Source organism: Charadrius vociferus, unplaced genomic scaffold (genome assembly GCF_000708025.1).
Source record: "Charadrius vociferus isolate BGI_N301 unplaced genomic scaffold, ASM70802v2 scaffold429, whole genome shotgun sequence".
NCBI lineage: Eukaryota > Metazoa > Chordata > Aves > Charadriiformes > Charadriidae > Charadrius > Charadrius vociferus.
This window is the reverse complement of record NW_009650250.1, coordinates 37,335-57,651: the sequence shown is the minus strand read 5'-3', so window position 1 is coordinate 57,651 and position 20,317 is coordinate 37,335. Positions and strand designations below refer to the sequence as shown.

At 37.6% G+C, this 20,317-nt stretch overlaps 1 protein-coding gene across 1 annotated transcript in view; it reads left to right on the top strand.

Annotated features, from left to right (window-relative positions):
* Positions 1-8,492: 8,492 nt before the first annotated feature.
* The window catches only part of BICC1 (BicC family RNA binding protein 1), a gene marked incomplete at its 3' end in the record, with an annotated part of 47,944 nt that continues 36,119 nt past the window's right edge, over positions 8,493-20,317 (top strand). Inside the window, exon 1 of the mRNA XM_009893054.1 lies at positions 8,493-8,559. Within this exon, the coding sequence (XP_009891356.1) occupies positions 8,493-8,559 (67 nt within the window). The remainder of the gene's footprint in view (positions 8,560-20,317) is intronic.

Sequence of the window (20,317 nt, the reverse complement as noted above, 5' to 3'; positions counted from 1 at the left end):
CTGGAACGTCACGCTTTTAAATATTCTCTGTAGAGCCCCAGCTTTCATTATAGTTCTAGAAGCTGTATTCAGAGTGCAAACTTACGCTTTTCATGTTCAATTTGATTTAGAAATACTTGTTGAGATGCCTGTTCACTTTTTGTGGCTTTTTTTGTTTCATTGGAGCACTTGTTTTATGAAAACTGGACAATTTAGCGGAAAGTGTTGGTATCAAATGCAGCTGCTTTGCACGTGAAATGATGGTGGGTAAGGACCTGTGTCTGTCTTCAAATAAATATTTGTGTCTACTAACAAGCCACTTACAGATGGTGCTTAGATAAGGACAGTACTACATGTCAGTTTTATGTTAACCACTTTCACTACTTTCACCTAGATTGTTCTAGGTGTACAGAAAAATTAACAGGCACAAAATAAGGACAATATTTATTTTGTGCTAAGACAATGTGATCAGACTACTCTGATATCTCTTAGTATTTTGAGTTAACTGTTGAATTAATTTTGTATCCTGAAGAGTATCTCAAGTAATATTTGGAAAAACAAATGCTTAAAAATCTGTATCAGATGATGGATGATAGTTAGTAATGTGCAATCATGTTTTGGTTTCCTTTTTGTAAGGAACCAGGCTTTGGAGTGGTTTTGATGCTTTAAAAAAAATCTGACTTGTTACAGCCTTTGTTTTTAAATCTCACTTTATCATTCAAAACCATACTTAAAAAGCTTTCACAGTTATTTAATCTTAAGGTTATTCAACAATTATTGTGACTTTAACCTCACTGCTAAAGTATTTTCCACTTCATCCTTTAAACAGTGTGCTCCATGTGAATAATTCAGCTATTAAAATGTACCTGTAGAAGAGCAAAAATAGATGTGGTAGGGTTCAGGAATCAGTTGTGCTGGGAGAAGTCAGGGTGGGTGTTGATGGCAAGAATCTTCCTTTCTACCTGCGGAGCTTAGTAGAGTATCAACTTAATGCTTGGCTTGCTTTCTGCACCCGCAGCAGCAACTGCTTCACTGTTTTGGATCTGCAAAAAGAGTGTTAGTTTTCATTACAGTAAAACTATCTTCTCCATGTTTATGGAGAAACATATTTGTCAAGTTTTGAAAGGCTGTTGCCGTGGTACTACTTTATCTTTTACTATTGATATTTCTGGATTTCATTTTTTTTCTCTGCTGTCTTGCACAGTAACTTTCATCTTTGTCTTCTGTAAAATTGATGGAACAAATTTTCTTGAGGATTGGGAAAAAATGCTTCTCAGAAAACAGTCCTGTTAAAAATAGGGATGGACACAGTGATGTAGCAAAACAACCAATCACCTTTCCTTCAGCAGCTGTGCATAAAGTATTTCTTGAGTACGAGTATCCTCCATTAATTTTTTGATCTCTGGTAATCCATAAAGAATTGCTGTGTTTTCTTTAACCTGATGGGGATTCAACTTCAAAACAAGATTTCCAAACACCTACGTACAGAATTTCTATCGTCATGACCTTTATGTAAATAATACTTTTTCTAATTCTCTGTCCTTCCCTGCCCTCATCCTACACGTGGGATTTTCTCCTCTGCAGCAATTTTTAATTACACATATTTACACTGGGAAGCACTTGTTTCTTAGTAATACATGTTGGGGGTTGCTTCACACTCCACGCATGTTTATATTTCTTATCTTATATCAGTGGAGAAAGGGCTATTTATTGATGCTTTGTTAGAATGGAGATTAGGGGCCATCTTGAACTTGCAGATGCAATTGGCTCTGAAGTTCCAGATGGTCGTGTTGCCGATATTAATTCTCTAGAGGTGACTTGCTGCTCCCAGGTGTGCTCATGGAATATAAATGATCAGAGTATATCCTGTACTTCAAGTCTCTCCCCAATATCTCCTTGATGGAGAACTCGATCCTTGTAATTTATGGAGTTTTTGGGTGGGGAGGACTACTGATGCAGCTGAGCCATTTATATTTTGTCTCATACTTCAATGTAGTGGTGGTGTCTAATTCACAGGAGGTTCGTCCTTTTTCCCCATTTGCTTTTTCCCTTAACTTGTTACATTCACATCATATCAAACTCTTTTCAGTTTTAAACATCATACTGCTTGGAAGAAGCGCATCTTATTTGCTCATAGTTTTTTTTTTTATCTTGCTGGAAGGTGATTTTATACTAAGAAATGTTCTCTCTGTGACATATGTAAATGCAGGGTTGAGAATGACATGAAGAGTGACTCTAAAGATAATGCAGAATATAATTTTTGCCCTGTCTTGGTTGTACACTTTGTGGTAGTTTTTTTTTTTTTGTCTCCACACAGAGGCAGTTTCAGAGTAAAAACCAAGAGCTGGGAGGATATAATTACTTTTCCCTCTAGTGTCCTTTTTTGCTTTGTCACTTATGCTGAAGGAGAAAGACCTGCCCCCAATACCCAGAGGGAACTGGGTCACTTTTTGAAGGGTTAATTAAGTTAGGAGAATCACTGCTTGGTTCCCTCCCCTGCTTCTCATCCACCTCTGTCTTGTTCTCCCTCATAGACAATAATGATTTTTATTTTCATGGATATAGTCACCTGTAGTTACTCAGCTTAATTTTGTATAATTTACCCAACTGGTCTGCTTCAGTCATTCTTACAGTTAATTCTTATAAGAAGTAACTTTGCTTCCAGCCTTGAGAATGCTAAGGGTAGTTCACCGTGATAGGGAAAGGATTTTTGAAACTTATTTCTTGATGCCAAATTAAAATGGAGGTTAGTTGCTTGCATTATCTCCACTTACTGAACTTTTAGGTCCTTGCTTGCAGTGTATTCTGGATTTTATGGGAGGGTTGTGGGGTTTTTAGGCTGAAATACTTCATGTGGGATGTTCAGCTTTGAGTGTTTGCCACCAGGTGCTCAGACAGGATTTGCAGTCTGCTTACAAGAAATGGAGCATAGTCTCTGAAATATTCCAAGTGGCAAAGAAGTTAGGTGCTCCCTGAGGATTTGCATTGTTTGATAGTTGACAATAAGGTACTGTTGCAGTACTTCATATGTTTAAGTATCTAGTGCCATTGATGTTGTTGATCTAAACCTAGGTGTTTCAGTTTGATTTTAACTGGCAGAACAAAACCTAGGAAAACGCTTTGAACACAAACTCATTTGTTCAAAACATGACATGGACAGATAAATGTGCTTGTGGGCATGCAGTTTCATTGCTTTCTAAGGTTTTTAATAGCAGGAAAAATTCAAGGTATCTACAGAACCTGGTATTGTGTTCTAAAAAAAAAGGGGTTCTTAAACATAGATTAGGATAAACATGTATCTGTTCTAAAAAAAAAAAAAAGAGATTTCAAGGTTTTTAACATCTATGCTTATTCTAAGTAATCTACATGTTAAAATGGTGTATCTATCTTCTGTTGTATTAAGTAAGGTTAAACTGAGGAAGCTCATTCCTCATACTGAAAGAGAGGGGTTTCCCATCAATGAAATAACACACGGGCTTTTTTGGCAGTTAAGCTTGCAGTTTTGAGAGTTGCTTTTGTCACTGGAGTTGGAATGAGCTTGTTGAGCTGAAGTTGAGAAAACCAATTACAGAAACCCACTGGCAGATGCAGGTTCCTCTCTTACTCTGTTTTCCTTTCACTGTGAATAAGAACTGAGGCAGAAATGGCCAAGATGCACGAATCCCCAAAGCGGGAAAATCAGAAATATAGAACTTCATAACAGCACTAACTATAAACCAACACAAACTATAAAGAATACTACGGTTGTTTAATGTGCTTGTTTTAAATGAAGAAAGGTCCGTTTGATAGGTTGTTCTTTTTCATCTCCTGCCTGTAAAACACTTCTTTTGAATTCTGAAATGCTCATGGGCTTTTGGGGAGTTTTGGTTGGTTGTTTTTTTGCATTCAGGACATTCCATTTTCCATCCAAAATCAGCTAAACAAAAATTACAACGTAAGGAAAAATAACTTCTTGCTGTCTTAATGTAAAAACTCCCCAAAGTGCTTAAACTATAAATTTTTCAAGCTGGAGTACAAGGAAGCCAAAAGCTTTTCCTCCAGCTGTCTTACAGCTAGAGCGTTTTTTCATGAAGGCCCAAAGATCTGCAACTAGAGCCAATTTTTTCAGGGTCAGGGCACAGTCTTATTTGTTTTGTTGGTATCTTCCAGTATCTTGTGTCATCTTCTGTATGTTCTCTACTGAGAATAGCTTACATATTTTGGCTACGTAAACACCACAATTTCTCTCGGGGAAAGGAGGTGTAGATAAATTATTTCTTAGTTTCCCGCATTTTGAGAAGCAGCAGCATGAGATTATTTACTATGTGACTAAATCTTGCTGCCAAGTGTGCCTGCTCCTTCTTTTGGTCAGTTGATCGAACCTCAAGGTGAGGGGAGTACTGTTTAGTATAAACCCTATCCCTTATTTTATGTGAAAAGAAGGGAAGCATAATTAGAGGTGCTATTCTGCAGTCTAGATGATCATGAACTCTGATTCACTCATCCCTAGGCTAAATTTCCTTTAAATATTTTGTAACTAAAGTACTTACACAATTAAAATACTTGTCTATGTCTACATCACTTGTACAGTGAACTCCGTTTTCTGTTTTGTTCATTTGAGAGCAGTACTGCTGTTTTCAGGGCACGTGGCGTAAACCTGATTTTTCATTAATAAAACTATTCCATTGCAACATGCAGTTGAGGGTTTTATGGAGTGATTCCAAATTTGTTTCAAGAAAAAAATAAAATAAAATAAAATCCTGGCACTTAAAACTGCCTGGGCTAGAATGGTAAAACAGAATTAAAAGTTGATGCAGCAGGGATCTACGCTGTGCAGAGTTTTACTGTCACATAGTTTTCAACATCATGTTTACCTTCAAGTTTAGCAGCTGGAGGAAAAACTCAGTTTCTTGTTTTCTAGAGCTTTGTGACAGTCCTGATGTTACAATAACTACAATACATAATTAATATAATAAATGCAATAAATGGGAACCCTTGCTTACTTTTTCGACTATGAAAGCCCTGATTTCTCCAAAATAAAACCAGAAGTTACTTTCCGTTGCAAACCTTTTTAGGTGGTTAAAATTCTCAAATTGTTTTACAGGCAAGATAAATTATTTTCATTGGTGAAAAAATAAGTGCTGCAGCAAGAACTATTTAATTTTTTTCCTATATAATATGTGGTTTTCAAAATGGTGGAAAAGATTATTACTGCGATCAGCTTGGAATTTATGATAAAGTTTATTGCTTGGAGTTGGAAGCCAGCGCATACTCTGAGCATTCTCATACTTCAGTACATGCACTTAATTTAAGTGCATCCAGACTTTTTTTGCCAAATGGCCTAAGACAAGAGATAAACTTTGTCTTTGTAGTGACCAAACTGAGTCATCTTTCTGGTCTAATGTAGTAATTTTTAGCATTGCATTCTCCAAAGAACTTAAGGATATTAGGTGGCCAAATCTCAGTGGCTGGCAGTCAGGCTTCTTTTCCTTTGAAGATCTCATATGCATCTTTCTCGTATGGCCCCAGAATGTGTGCATCTCTGAACTTGTGGGGCTTTCATTTTATTTTGGTTTAGCATGAGAAATGGAGAGGATTTAATTTCTTTGAGACAAAAGTCTCCAAACTTTATTGCGAGAGTAAAGGACTGATGGGATGTAACACTTGTCTTGAACAACACTCATCTCTCCTCCTGTCTCCTCTCTTGTGGTTCCTTTTATGTTGTATCTTCTGTAACTCAGTCCTGCACCATTCTTTGTTTTATCATCTCCCTTCTCGTTTTAGCTAATGCCTTCCTATTTTCTGTGTATTTCATCGTCTGTTGCACAAATAAGAATAATCCTGGCCCAAAGCCCTCTATCAGACACAAGTGAATTCTTTGAAAGAGCTTTTTTCACATCTGGATTGGAAAATTGTGAAAAGTATGTGTATGTTGCTGATAGAATTTCACCCTCCTGGAAACGTCTTATTTCAGCTGTAACTTATTATCCAATAGTTACTGAAACCAAAAATATAGTATAATGAAGTCTGGCTGACACTTTCAGTTTTTCCACATGGCATACTAATCTGGAAGTTGTTGTGGTGTCCTAGGGATTTGGATGTAGAAGATAAGAATTAAGACTTGTTAGAGAAGTCTGCCTTAGTTCTGAATTATACTATTACGGAAAACTTATTGGTATTGTAGATGTTTTCTTAATGTATTAATTCTCTTCTTGGAAGTGGCTTTGTTAATTATTTTTGAATTTATTTTTTTTATTGTTGTTTACACTTGTTGCAGATGACTAAAAGTACTAAAATATGCCCCTTCCTCCCCTAGCTGCCCCCATCAGTTTTGATGAGTTGACTCTTTTGGATAGTGTCTGCTTTTTGTGCGTTATAATTCTCATTTGTATCAGCAACCAAAAGAGCAAAATATTTTTTTTGTCCTTCTGTGGAAATTGAGCAAATACTTTTTATACAGGAGGGATCAGACCCTGAGAGTTGCTATTTGAAAAGCTCTCTTTTTCCTTTCCTACTTCCAGCAATCCAATATTCTTTCAGTTCTCCTGATCTCGAGTTTTTTCTAGTTTACAGTGTAAGTTTACAGCAAGCATTTGTTTACTTGTTTCCATTATATGTATTAAATAATCTACTTCATACTTATTACCCCCCTTTTCAGCAAAAGTACTTTTACGTAGACTCCTCAACTAAAATAGTATGACCCAGCAGATCAAGGGCAGTGGTTATTTCTCTCTGCTCAGTTACTGTGAGGCTGCATTCGGAGTACTTTGTCCAGTTATGTCCCTCTCAGCCCAAGGAAGATCCTGACAAGTGGGAGGGACTCCAGTGGACCAGGTTGATCAAGGGCCTGGAGCAGTTGATGTACAAGGAGAAGCTGAGAGCAGGGTTTGTTCAGCGTGGAGCAGGTGATGTAAAAGGGGGATCTAATAGTAGTCTTCAGCTACCCTGTGGGTGGTTAGGAAGTATGCTGAGTCAGGCTCCTCCTAAAAGTGCACAGGTAACAGCAGCCAAAGGTTGAGCAAAGGAAGAATCAACATATATGAGAAAATAGTTTCTCAGTGAAAGTAGCCACACACTGGAACAAGTGTGCAGAGAGGCCGTGGAACCTCCTTCCTTGGAGGTACTGAGAGCTTGATGGGCAAGGCCCTGCCAGCAACTTGACCTAACTTTGCAGTTGGCCCCAATGTGAGCGTGAGGTTGGGCTTAAAGGAATTCCTGAGGTCCCTTTCTTCCAAATGTGTTCTGTGATTATAGGACCCCTTCTAATTAACATTGGTAAAGCTGAGCAAACTGACCGCTCTTAATCTCTTTTATAATAAACTACTGAAATTTTCAAAGGAGTGAGGACCGTTTTGCTTGTTGCTGTACAAAATCTTGTCTATGGGTGAGCAGAACTGGACAATTTCTTCCAGGTGAAAATTCATCAGGGCCTTCTACAATCGACATCTCTTAAAAAAAATTCCCTTGTCTGATGCAGCCCAGCATGATATTTCATAGATGTGTCCTACAGCCATCTTGTCATGGACTAATATGGGCAGATCTTTCTCATTTCTTCAAGTCCTCATGATGATGAGGTACTCTCTTCTTACTCATGATGATCAGATACTCTCATCTCTCCAGTGTGATGAGAGGTACGATCTCATCATACTTATTGATGAGATCTCAATTTAAAAGACAAGTTCTTTAGTCTCAGTAGACATGCCCAGCATTTCTCAGAACTGAATTCCAATTCATATATATGAAGTCTTCAGACATGCCCAGCATTTCTCAGAACTGATATATATGAAGTCTTTGGTGTCATTCAGTTCCTTTTCCTGTATTACTACTAAATGTTACTGGTGCACTGTAACTCTGTTCCAGTATTAAATTTCAGTATAATAGGCCTATGGCTAATGGACTTTTTCAGTAAAACAAAGGTGGCAACAGAATGAGAGTGTACGTTGAGCCAAATGACTACATGGATTTCAAAGTTTAAGAGTGTGTGTAGGGTTTTTCCCTGTTGGCTAGTTGGAGATTTACAGATAGGTTGCACACTGTGTTGTAATAAATGCTGTCAAATCTCTACTCTGAACTGCTAAACCAAACAACCCTCAACCTGTGAAGGCTAACTGATGTATCTTGACTTATGGAGACACCAAAGGACTTAATTTAAATTTGATCGGCTTTATGTAGAAGCCATTGTGAGATAACTAAATAAGTATTTTTTTATTGAATTGTAAAGCTTTGATATTCCCTCTGAGATGGACCTAGAGTATGCTGTAGCTAGTCGTGGTCATTTTAACTTCATGGAAACTGTTGGGCATTTTGGTTTGCTCTTTGGATTTCTTTTGAATGATTAGAACTCAGCTCCACCAATCACCACACAAAAATTCTTCTCAAGAAAACCAGAAAAGTAGTTAATGATTTGGGCTACTTACAAGTAATAGTAGTCAGCAGACATAAAAATGGTAAACATAATCTTTTCCAAAAATGAACTTTTGACTTTTTAGGAGAACAATATTGATTTTTCATAAATGCTTTCTTTTTAACAGATTATGGAAGAAACAAATACACAGATTGCTTGGCCATCAAAGTTGAAGATTGGAGCAAAATCAAAAAAAGGTATTTTGTTGTTTTCTTTTTGTGAGGTGGGATTCGATGTTAAAGTAGTAAAACCACAGAATAAACAATTCTGTCTTCAGAATATCAGTACTGGACACGTGAAATATTTTCATGTCAGTCCACTAATTTTATAAGAATTTCTTGTTGAAGTTATCTCAGCTTTATGTAGGTACTTGATGTACAAACCTATTTTAAGTAGCTTGCACTTCTGCAAGTACTTTACTACCAATGCTATTGTACTTACTGTCTTTAGCATGTGTGCTTTCTTCTGTATAATTCTGCATCTAATCTGAACTGTTTCTTTACAGCAGCCAAAGCCAGTTAGTCTTTCTGGTAACATTGTAGATTAGTGGGTGTTCTGTGGGGTTTTTTGTTTGTTTTTATAGAGTACAGAGATGTGTGTTGGTCAAGCCCAGCTAGAACAATATATACTTGTGTGTCCCTGACAGAGACAGTCTGCGTGCTTTTTTGGTTTCTTTAAGAAACCTAAGTAGAGCTGTTTCTCAGGAATGGCCAGTAATATATGTTTTAAATTATGGTTCTTTTGGAAGTACAGCCTATTCATGTGAACCAAGGATACAATCTGGAACATCTCTTTTTGAAATAAGCCTTCTAGTTCTCTTCCTAAAGAGTCATAGCTGTGACTGAATGAAAGTAATACTTCATTCCTCTTCTGCAGGGAAAATGAAATTTGAAGTGATTTTTAACATTGCGTGTAGTTCTGTTCAGGCTGATACATATTAAAACCAAGAAAGTGGTGTTTAAATAATTTCTCTGTACGTTATATTTAGAATGTATAGGTGGAGATCTGGGCTAACAACCTTTGTAAATGAAGAAGGTCTCGTGAGAAGAAAAATAATCTCTTTAGAAAGGTGCAGGAGTAATCATATTTTTATGATGTAAAGTGAGATTCAGTCTCTGAGGTACTTTCCCACATGGTATTGAAGTACAAATTGATTTTATTTTATTTTTTTTTACCCACTTGCATGGAAAAAGAGTCTCACTTGAGAGGGGAAAAATGGGGAAGGAGTTCAGACTGGAAAAAATGCAGGTGTCATGTGTATGTATATATTCACATGTGGAACTAATGTTTATCGTAATGTGAGAGTGACAGAGTCTCTGTGCAAACCTGCGCTCTACCTGTGGTGTTCCACATACTCTCTGCCTGAGGTGCTTTGAATTGATACGCAGCTAAAGTTCCTCAGGAAACTGAGGCAGGAGAGTTTGTTTTTCTTTTGAGGGGTGGAAAGAAGAAATAGAGAAACAGCTGCACTTGTTTTCTTTCCAAGCTAAATGGGCCTAGTTCTGAAGATGAAAAGCATGGATGAGAGGCTATGAAAAGAGGGGAAAGAGGTGGTTGGCTGGGATTCTGGATTGGTACTTAAAGATGCAGCTTTATATATAGATTAATTTAACCTCTTTATGAGTGATCTCAAAGAGAAGATAACGTTAGGCTTGTGGTGAAGCTCTATCAGTATATGGAATGAATTGGAATACCGGGGGAAATAAAACAGCTAGAAGTTTTATAAGCTGATAATAAAACTAAAACTTGAGGGGAGGGAATGCATAATACAGCTGGGCATACTGAGTGCATCTGCAGTGGGAATGGTTATCCTGGAAAGTCTTTATGCCAAAAGAAATGTTAGATAGTGATGGGCTGCAAACTAGGCATTTTAGCTATATGCTATACTATTAAAAAAATGTTTTAAATTCCTGTGGACTGCAGGGTGGCTCTCGAGTTAAGACTTACCCTCTGGCTAGCTTTGCTCTGGGAAGTTGTGTGTATATATACACCTATGACAGTAAATTGCAGTACGTGTGCAAAGAACCCCTTAACCTAGAGGTTCCTATTTCTTGTGAGATAAACTGTAGTTTATATATTCTGTTTACACTTGATATCAATTGTTTGCAATTCTGTAACTTTCCATTTGCAGCTACAGCAGCTGTTTACATAGGGAAAATATTCTAAGTGTTTAACATACTCTAGCTTCACTTAATGACATTTTCTGATTGAGAGGAGAGCCTGCAACAAATAAGTGGCCGACTCTCCGGAGACTTCTTGAAGTCAGAACATGCTATCTTTCCCTGTCTCCTTGGCTGGGAACCGAGTGCCTGATATGCAGTCATTCCGCGAGGGAGAGGCAGTTACGATGGACAGTCTTGCACCCCAGCCATACGTTGTGCCCGATCATAGTCAAGTGATACCAGATTTCTCATGTCATTTTCCACTGCCTGTGGTTTCAGTAGCTTCATGTTCTGTGGATGTATGTTGAGGCCTCTGGTCATTCACAGCTTTCGTCCCAAAATATGACCGGAAAAACAATCATTAGGAAGGCACCTCCAGCTGTGCTGTTTCTGTCATGTTTTTCTGTCTATCATGAAATATTTGGGGCTTAATGTAGTGTTCTTCACTGCTGTTATCAGTTTTTAAATTGATCGTTGATACTAAATCAGTAAAGACAGTACATCTTCTCTTTCTAATTGCAACACATAGGTATTGAAATTTGCAGACAAGGTGTGCATTCTTCAGCAAGATTCTGAAGATTAAGTTCTGTGCAAGACCCAGAATCTTTTTATGATCTCATGGAAAAAAAATTACTGTGAAGCTGAAGCACTAAGTGTAGATGACCTGCAAGTTGCTAAAATGTTTCTTTTCCGTCTTATACGGGTTACGACAATTGATGATTGCAAAATACTATATATTGAGTATCCTAATGGTAATTCATTAATTCAAACTTGATAAATATTTTCTGAAGTTTTTTGAGTTGCAAAAGACTAATGTAATGATTTAGCACATGCAGAATTTCTAAAATTTGCTAATTAACATTTATTGTTTAATATGAAATTGCTAAAATAGCTCTTTGCAAAGGCTAGAATTAAAAAAAATGAATTATCAACTCTCAACAGTTTCATAAAGAGCAAAACAGGAATTTCCTGGCTTTAACGAACACCAGATGCTGCAGTCTTACTCTAGTGATGAGGGTTAAAGTATTTTGAAATACACATTTAGAAAACACACAAACAGATATAAATCTTCCAGTAGCATCTCTCTTTAAGCAAGCCATTTGATTTGTTGGGGTTGACAAAGAGATCCCGTAACATTAACACTTCCGAGAAGGAAGTGAAACAATTTCAAGCACTTCTGTAATGACTGATTCCTGTTAAGCAGTAATGAAACAATCATCACTGGCATGGTCTGCCCTGCTTTGCATGAGTGCATACCAAAACCTTATGTTCTGGAGGTTTCAGATCTTCCGTGGTCCAATGAATTAAAGATCAAACTGAGATACAGTAACTTTTCTATCCATCCCCTTTTGCTCTCAACATACTTTGTCACTCTGTTACGGTTACTGTTCCTTAAGAGTGCTATTAATTGTCTTTAAAAGTTTTATTCAGTTGTATGAAAGTTTAGAGTAGATTGCCAAATCCTAAATGGTCAGATGCTATAGTTCCATAAACACTTTCAAAGCAGATGTAAGCTAACACTTTTTCCCTTTCCCTTCCCAAAATACTGACCTGTCCTGCCCTCGTGTTCTTCTTGTCCAGCCCTTTCTGCTCTGCTGTCACTGGTACTTATAGGGGACACATAGGGGACAAGGCTGGCTTACAACTAACCATGGATAATTTTTACTATTGGAGAGGTGGTTTTTATGTACGTTTGCTAGCTGTTTTAACCCAAACTGTATCCTCAGTCTGCTTTAGCATATGGTTGTATGAGTCTGTAATGCTTAATGCATTGGGGACAGGTGAATGTCATGTTGTTCAGCAGCAGTGCTTGTTGATGGTAATTTAAGGTGCTCTTTAGGAACTTTAGGAAATGGCTATATGTGAGTTTAGATTTCACCCATATTGCATATTTAATTATTTCCCCCCTCTATATAGGTGTGTGCCTTTGTATGTCAACAGCCATAAAGAAGTTATGGGGATATACATGCGCTCAGGATGCAGACAGCCTTGAAATTGCATTTGGGTAACAACCAGCATAAGAATCATTTCAGCTCCTGGAAACTTAGTGGCTCTAGGCAGGAATTCATTCAAGAGTTGGAGCGAGGAAAATTTTGGGAGGCTAAAAAGGGTGGTTAAGGGGAAATGAGAAGTAAATTGAGCTTACGGAGCAGGGGTAACTCTGGGGTCTCTTTCACCGTTCACATGAAAAATGAGCTGCTTTTACTGAACTTCTGTTGCTCTTTTTTTCTTTCTCCCTGTTCTTCCCATATTTTCTTTCCTCTTCTGCTTTCTCCAGATTACAATCTCCAGCTTCTCTTGATCTGCGTCATCTGTTGAAGTTACACGCTCATTTATTTTCTCTTTTTTGAGCTGCTCTTATTTCATTTCACGTATTCTTTCATTTGCTGTTTCTGGTTTTGGGGGTTGTTGGGGTTTTGTTTGTTTGCTTTTTCTTTGTTTTTCTGTCTTCCCCCTCATTACTGATTCATTTTAAGTTGGTTAAGAAAAAAATCCAGTCCGTGTTCTATTTGTGTATTTTTTTCTCACCTGATTCTTCTTTTTCACTTATTCTTTCATCTTATCTTTCAAAAAACCAAGCTTCAGTAACTTTTTTAAAATTTAAACTAGTGTCTATTATTAAAACTTTTACTACGTGCTATTTTTCATTAGCATTTCTCAAAGGCAAGTCAAGTACATAGCATGTTAAATTCATGTCTAAAGAGAATGGCAAGAAGGGAGGAAGCATAGTGGCACTGAAGACATGAGAAGGAAGGCATCAATAATTAGCAGTGGGCACTTCTGGCATTCATTGCCTGGCAACTTGGTTTCACACTTTTTCCTTGATTTTTACCTTTCGCAAGCTATCTTGCAGGTAGCGTCTAGTATTTCCATCTCCGCATCTGAAGCTGCGGAGCCAGTATGCAAAATAAAGTTAGCAACTGTAACACTGTATTTGAGGCAAATAACTGTACTGAGAGACTTCAAAGAAGTAAAACGTTGCTCCCATTTATTTGAATGTTGTTTATACACAAGGGGAGAGCTTGCACATTCCAGGAGGCATTATGATAAGAGCTAGAGACTGACTGTTTTGTTAAAACAAAAATGTCACTACATGATGAACTTAAGGCCAAACTTGTATGCAAGTTACTGCCTTAGATATCAAGAGTAAGCTAAAATGTAATCTCTGTTTATTGCTTCAGACCTTTAAATCAACTTTCAATTGTTTCCCAATATTGTAATAAAGGCTGAAGTTTACATTTTGAGAGGAAGAAAGGAGGGAGAGAAGATGTGGCATCAGACTGTGGAGCCTTATGAATGTGTGCAAATACAGCGTTGGGTTATTTACTCTTTCGGCTCACATTTTCTGAATTTCTTTTTCTCTTTAGAAATTTTAATTTTCTGACTTTAGTTTGTCAACAAAATCTTTAAAAAGAGTGAAAACTGCTTTTGATGCTAAATCTTTTATACTAAAATACCACACATGGAGAAACAGTTAACCTAAGAGCAGTTCAGCGTTGTACTTGCCAGTTTTTAGTGTCCCATGTGCAGACACCTTCCTAGTTCCATGGAGAGATTACATCATTTCTTAAACCAAACGCATTGCTGACTGTTACGCAATATTGCTTTCAATATTGTAACTGAGCTGAATCCCACATTTGTACAAAACATTTGCTCCAGTGTATGAATGGATGCAAGTAAGATATTGTCAGTGGTCGTGTTCAAACCCAGTATTTTATGATGAAATGTCAGTGAAAATGGAAGAGTTAATAACCCCGTGCAGCATCTTTCTGTAGGAGTTACGTGAGTTTAAACAGTATTATAACCTCTTCTAGTGTGTCTGGAGGTCTCTGGTTTCTCCCTCCCCCCAAGATAAAATCCCAACCAAAAAAACACAACCCCCAAAACCCCGCCAAACCAGAACACTCCTAAGCAAAGCAATGAATGTAATGAGGTAGCAGTTGAGAAACTGAGTACAGCGAAAAGTGTCTGTGTGGCATAAAGTGGTCTTGGACTCTCACTGCAGGAGTTTCTGTCTCATTGCATTGATGACATTTTGTAATAAATGCGAAGTTTAGAGAAATTAATAGATTTCTCTGCTTTGAGTTATCACTGGGATCACTGGAATACTAAAAAAAAATAAAAATCAGTACATGCTACTAAACTTAGTTACTTAATCTTTTTTCTAAATACCAGGTGGCTTGGTGCGCTTCAGAGGCTGGCATGTTTGCAAAGTGCAGTTATAATCTGAAATTTTCCCCAAGAAATTGGCCAAGTCTGAATTTAGTTAAACAGGCATAAAAGTAACTAAAAATTACCTAATAGTTTAGATTATTTACTACTTTGTCTTACATAACTCCTTAAGTTGAAAACTGTAGCCTCTGTTTCCAGCAGTTTGGGATCGACAAGACTAAAGACCTTGAAGTTTAAATATATAATGCTATGCTGCATGTGTGCGTGGGTGTATGTATACGCGTATAGAAAAATGACTGTTAGGATTGCTTTATTTTTGAAGTCGTCAGTGTTGTCTTTTTCTCAGGCTTTAAATGTACATGTTACCCCTACTTAATATAGTTGGAGCCATAACACAGCTTTTTAATTCTGTTTTTCTTAAATGACTTCATTATTCTGGGCTGAAGAGAGATTAGTTTCCTTTTTCCCTTTTCACAATGCGTATATATTATACTTGCTTTGAATTTTGTTTTAATTTGGAACTAGCTGTATTGTGGAAAAACTGCTGTTGTTGGCAACACAGCATCTATTAATTAACCCTGTTAATTAATTACCCTTCTAACTTTGATTGATTGTGGGCATGGAGGTAGTGTTTCGTGTTTGTTTGGCTCTTTTGGATTTAAAAATAAATAATAATAATAATCTGCCCCAAGAAACCAAAAACCAACCAACAAAGCAAACAAACCCCACAACCTCCCCACAATCCAAACCCCAATATGGGGCTGTGAAAACCCGTTGATTTAAACAGCAAGAGCTCTCTTATAATAAATTGTCCCTGTGCATTGCTGTCAGTAATGGTTATATTCTGTACGAAATCACACGACCATTTTTAAAGTGTTCCTAGAAGTGAATAGTAAGGAGGAATTGCTTGGTTTGTGTGTTGTTTTGGGTTTTTTTAATTCATCTACATATATAAAACTGTTATTTCAAAAAACAACCGGATAAAAATATCTATCCTGTTTTGGTACTCTGTTAAACTTGAGTTGTTCATGTTAGGCTAGCCTGGTTGTGTATGAACTTCTTTGCTGTTTATACAATGTAGTGAGGGAGGGTAATATCAGCTTTTTTTATATTTGAATTACTGAATTCTTCATGGAGGAGGTCAGTATAGCCTGGAAAGTAAAAATAAAGGCTATGCACCCCTTCACGTGTGTGTATACATAAGTGAGGAAAATAAGCAACTCTTCTGTGAATGTGGACATAGAGGTTAAGTGTATTCTCAGACTTCTTTATATGGATTTAGACAGTTTATGGCCTCAACCTGAACATAGAAATGTTGCAAATCAATTGGTATTTATTGTATACAGTCTGCTTGGCAAATTGAGACTTAAATCTCGGGGCAGGAGGAAGGGGAATCTACATCTGCATATAAACCACAGCTACCATATCGGGGGGTGTGGTGGGGTGTTGGTTGGTTGGTTTTTTTTCTTCAAAAGAAATTAAAGGTTGTGTATTTCAGTGATGGCTTAAGTTGCATTAAACACTTTTTTATGAAGGCTAAATTTCTTAATTATACTTGATTTGATCTGAATCCTTTAAAGTGAATCCTGCTGCTTTTCTAGAGAATATGCCCCTGTACATTGTGTGTTAAAAGTCTTCATTTGCATAAGTTCTAAAAGTCCTCTTATAATTTCATTCACTTCTAAAATGACAGTCTCTTCATAACCATATATAATCTCTGAAACTAGTAGTCGCAGGACTACTAACTACTTCAGACTTGTTAATGAAACAAGTACTGTAACAGTAATTTTTCATAGTTTCGGTCAACTTTTGTTCTTGACCTGCTTTGATCTCTTTGTGTGCTGTTTCTACTTACCATAATTGCAACTTCTGCTGTTCTCACAAAAATCCTCAGAACAAATAGAGTGGAAGAGAGTGAACATGGAATATAATCAACTAATTTTCCTACCTTAAATTCAGTGCTATGAATAGCTACTTAATTGGCTTAGAGCCTCAAGCTTCACTTAAAAAAAGAAAAGGAGGGGGAAAAAAATAGGTTAATGAGGCCCTTCAAGACCTGCAGTGGTCTATGGAGCTTTTTGACAAACTAGCTTCTAATCCGCTAAGGTGCTTTTGAAAATTGTGCCAACTGTCCTGCAAGGCTGTACCCCAACTCGGATGGGAACTGAAAATGTATGGAGTGATGTCCACTTCTGAAAAACCACAACCTGTTCTATCATCTTTAACTAGGGATGTAAAGTGATGCAGAAAAGAGAGCACCTAAGCCTCTGAAGTGCTTGGATGCTCAAGTGCTTAAAAACAAAGGTAGCTTTTGTATTGGTTCGTGATCAAGTTTTAATTTCTGTTGTGTCAGCACTGATTTCAGTGCAGATGAATGGAAATACAGGTTCAAATTGCCCGATGTCATGCTGCTGCTTAGGAAGAGAAGAACATACCGTATACCAGCTGGAACTCTGCCGGCAGCTCTATCACTGCTGCTGATCTGAGGATTGGTTTAGGCTCTTGCACTGCTATTGGGTGCCTTCCTCGTTCGTGTGGATCACCACCTTTATAGGGCAAGGGAAGTTATCCCCTGTCAATAACCGATCTGGTGAGGTGGGCAGAGGTGATGATTTGAGGGCTCTGTGCTGTAGGAACCTGTTCCCTCAGGAGAGGAGCTCTCCACCTGGTTACACACAGGTCAGCAAAAAGGTGCTAGAAGATGAGCTTTTGAAGCTACTCTCTGTCTTTCCCATGTGGAAGTGGAAATGGGATCCTAGTGCATCAGTCGGAGAGAACTTCATATAATAGCAGTAGGCACAATAGTTCTGATAGCCCTACCCCTAGGACAGCCGTACTCTGCACGTTGTGAGTAATGATAAAGGTGCATTTGATGGTGCATTTTCCAAGTACTTCTAAAGGGAAGACTAGTAACTACTCTCGCTAGAAATGAAATCAGGGGAGACGGAACTGTTCTAACAACTGCCAAACAGTGCAGTTGTGGTCTTACCTCTCTTGCCTGGCTGCATGCTTGCGGTGTGCCCCTCTGCCTCCATAGCTACCTGCTAGGCAGCTCAGCCCTCCTGCCTGGCATGCCCTGGTGTCCAACCCGCTGACGGAGAGGGCATTCAGGGCCTGTGCTCTTTTGTCAGCAGAATTTTTCTTAAAGCTGTTTAGTTCTGGTTCCAAGGTATAAAGTTGTAGGTCTGACTTTATACCGGTTCAGTAAAGGTTTCCTTAAAAATCTTGGCATTTAAATGCCTTCTCCTTGTTGGTGCCCATGACAACAGAACCATTGGTTTGGGTATTCTGTGTCAGCTCTCTGTCTGTGGAACAAAATTCCTTTGCAGCTTTTATTTGACCTCACTAAAAACATGCAAAAAGACTCATCCTGTTCTGCAATTGTCCAGCTGATAACTGTGAAAACAAGTAGAGGCTTTTTAAATTATGGATATTAAGTAATGGCATTAAACTTACTTTTGTCTTTGACCTTTCTACAGTAAAACTAATGCTATTTGGTATTTCTGCATAAGTAAAAATGTATTAACTTGATCAATGGGGCATCTTGCGTAGCTTTTTTTAAATTGTACAACTTAAGTGAAATACAACTGAACAGCTACATAATCTTAAATGCGGACTACTTCCGTTTTGGAAGTTCTTTATAAGATGGAGAAGTACTTGCTCAATTATTTTATGCCTTTCTCTAAGCTGGACTGTAACTTGTGTCCTCTGAATTGCTTAAAATTGGTTTATCTGATTTGATCTTGCTCTGATGTAAATCAAATAGGCATTTTCAGAATAAGATTACAAAATGGATTAGTAGTCTCCATCGTCAATGATGATCATCAGAATACAGAAAATGTTGGTTGGATGATTCCTGTCAGTCAGTTCAGTATTTCAGTCTGTCAGGCTTGAGGAGGCCGTGGTTGTCTGCGTGTAATGCTATGTGCTATCTACTTGGTAACTATTACCACTCGTTAATACTCTTTTCCTTTTGAGAAGGAATTATTCGTACTCTTTAGTTTTTTCCCTAGGAGGAGATAAACTCTTTGTGTCAAATGTCAGCTGAAGCCCATAGTATGTTTTTGATGTTTTGGTTTTCAGCATGTACTTTTTCCTCTGTTTGGTTGGAGAAGCGTTGAGAAGAGGGAAGTGTCATGTTTCAGCTTTTTTAAAGCATAACTCATTCCTGTTTCCATGTGTTTAAATCGTAATGGTTCAGAAGGTTTCAAGGGATGTTGAGAAGTTCTTCATGCCAATCTAATGCATTATTGTATGCAAACGTTTGACACTAATATGAAAAACTTATTGCAAGCCTAGTTGAAGATGCGAGTTTAAACACATCAGGTATGCATTAACCATTGGTCAGTGAATGGTAATGATGTGTTAGATTAGTAAACATGATTCAAATTTTTGTTTGGATTTGGAACAAAAATGGCTTGAGTGGAGGAGGCCAGGACCCAAAAACAACTTTCAAAAGCATGGAGAAACTAGTGCACACAGAAGAAATCCACTTGAGGATCTTGTCACAGTTTAAAAAAAAAATCATGCTCACTAGTATTACTGGGGAGAACACTCCATTTTTACACTCTGAAGGGGTAATACCTGTATACTGATATCCTATAGCTGATAAAATATTTCTTATAGTTGTTCCAGTTTCTTAATACCGTATTTCTGTAACTGCCATCCAAAGACCAGTCTTCCCCAAAGAAAGCCAGTGCCTCACCTGATGCTCCAGGTTTTTTGCTGATGGTGGCGCTTGCAGGTAGGGCTGGCTACTGCCTTTCTCTCTTCAAACTTGTGCAACTCCTATAGACTGTCTAGAATTACAGTGTAAGTGAGTATCCTCCTGTCTCTACAAATCTCTTCATCATAAATGAAATTCTGATTATTTTTTTTAATAGCTTTGTTTTCAAAAGTTCTTTGTAGTGTGCATTCTAAATATAGACAGAGTTGGTGCCAAAGACCAAGTGCAAACATACAAAACCATCATTGATAGAAAGTCTTTAATGACTTCCTCTGGGAACTATAATTTGAATCATATGATTTTTCTGGAGTAGCAGTAGGAGGGAATATCTGAAAAATAACTATGATATGGTTTTCAGAATTTTAAGCTTTTCATTTGTACAAACTTAACTTTGTGCAAACTGTGCTAGTCATTCTATTCCTCGATTATTTGGCAAGACTAACATTTCCTGTAAAGCAAGTCAGATTTAAAGAGAAAAATCCAGGGCATAAATAATGTTCTTGTGATTTTCTTATTATTTTTTTTTTATTCCCCACCCCCAATTTCTAGCACTTACAAAATAATTTTTATTTTATGGTATATGCTTGTTGAGAGCTCCGGTAGCCTATAATTTTGGCTGCATGGTGGCAACTGAAGCTGCTGAATTGGTATAGTTTAAGTAGTGAGACTGATAATCTCCAGCAAAGTCGCTGAGGACTTCTGGCAACATATACTCCCTATATTAACTCCTGTGAAAGGGAAAGGCAAATGGGAGGAAAGCTGTGGGAAAGGAAAAATTTGGGAATGAAGTGGAATGGGGAAAGCAAGAGAGACGGAGAGGAAATGAAAGACTGATGAAGATACTGAAGACTGTTGGAAAGAGGTAGATGTGATTCAGCAAATAAATGGTAGGGA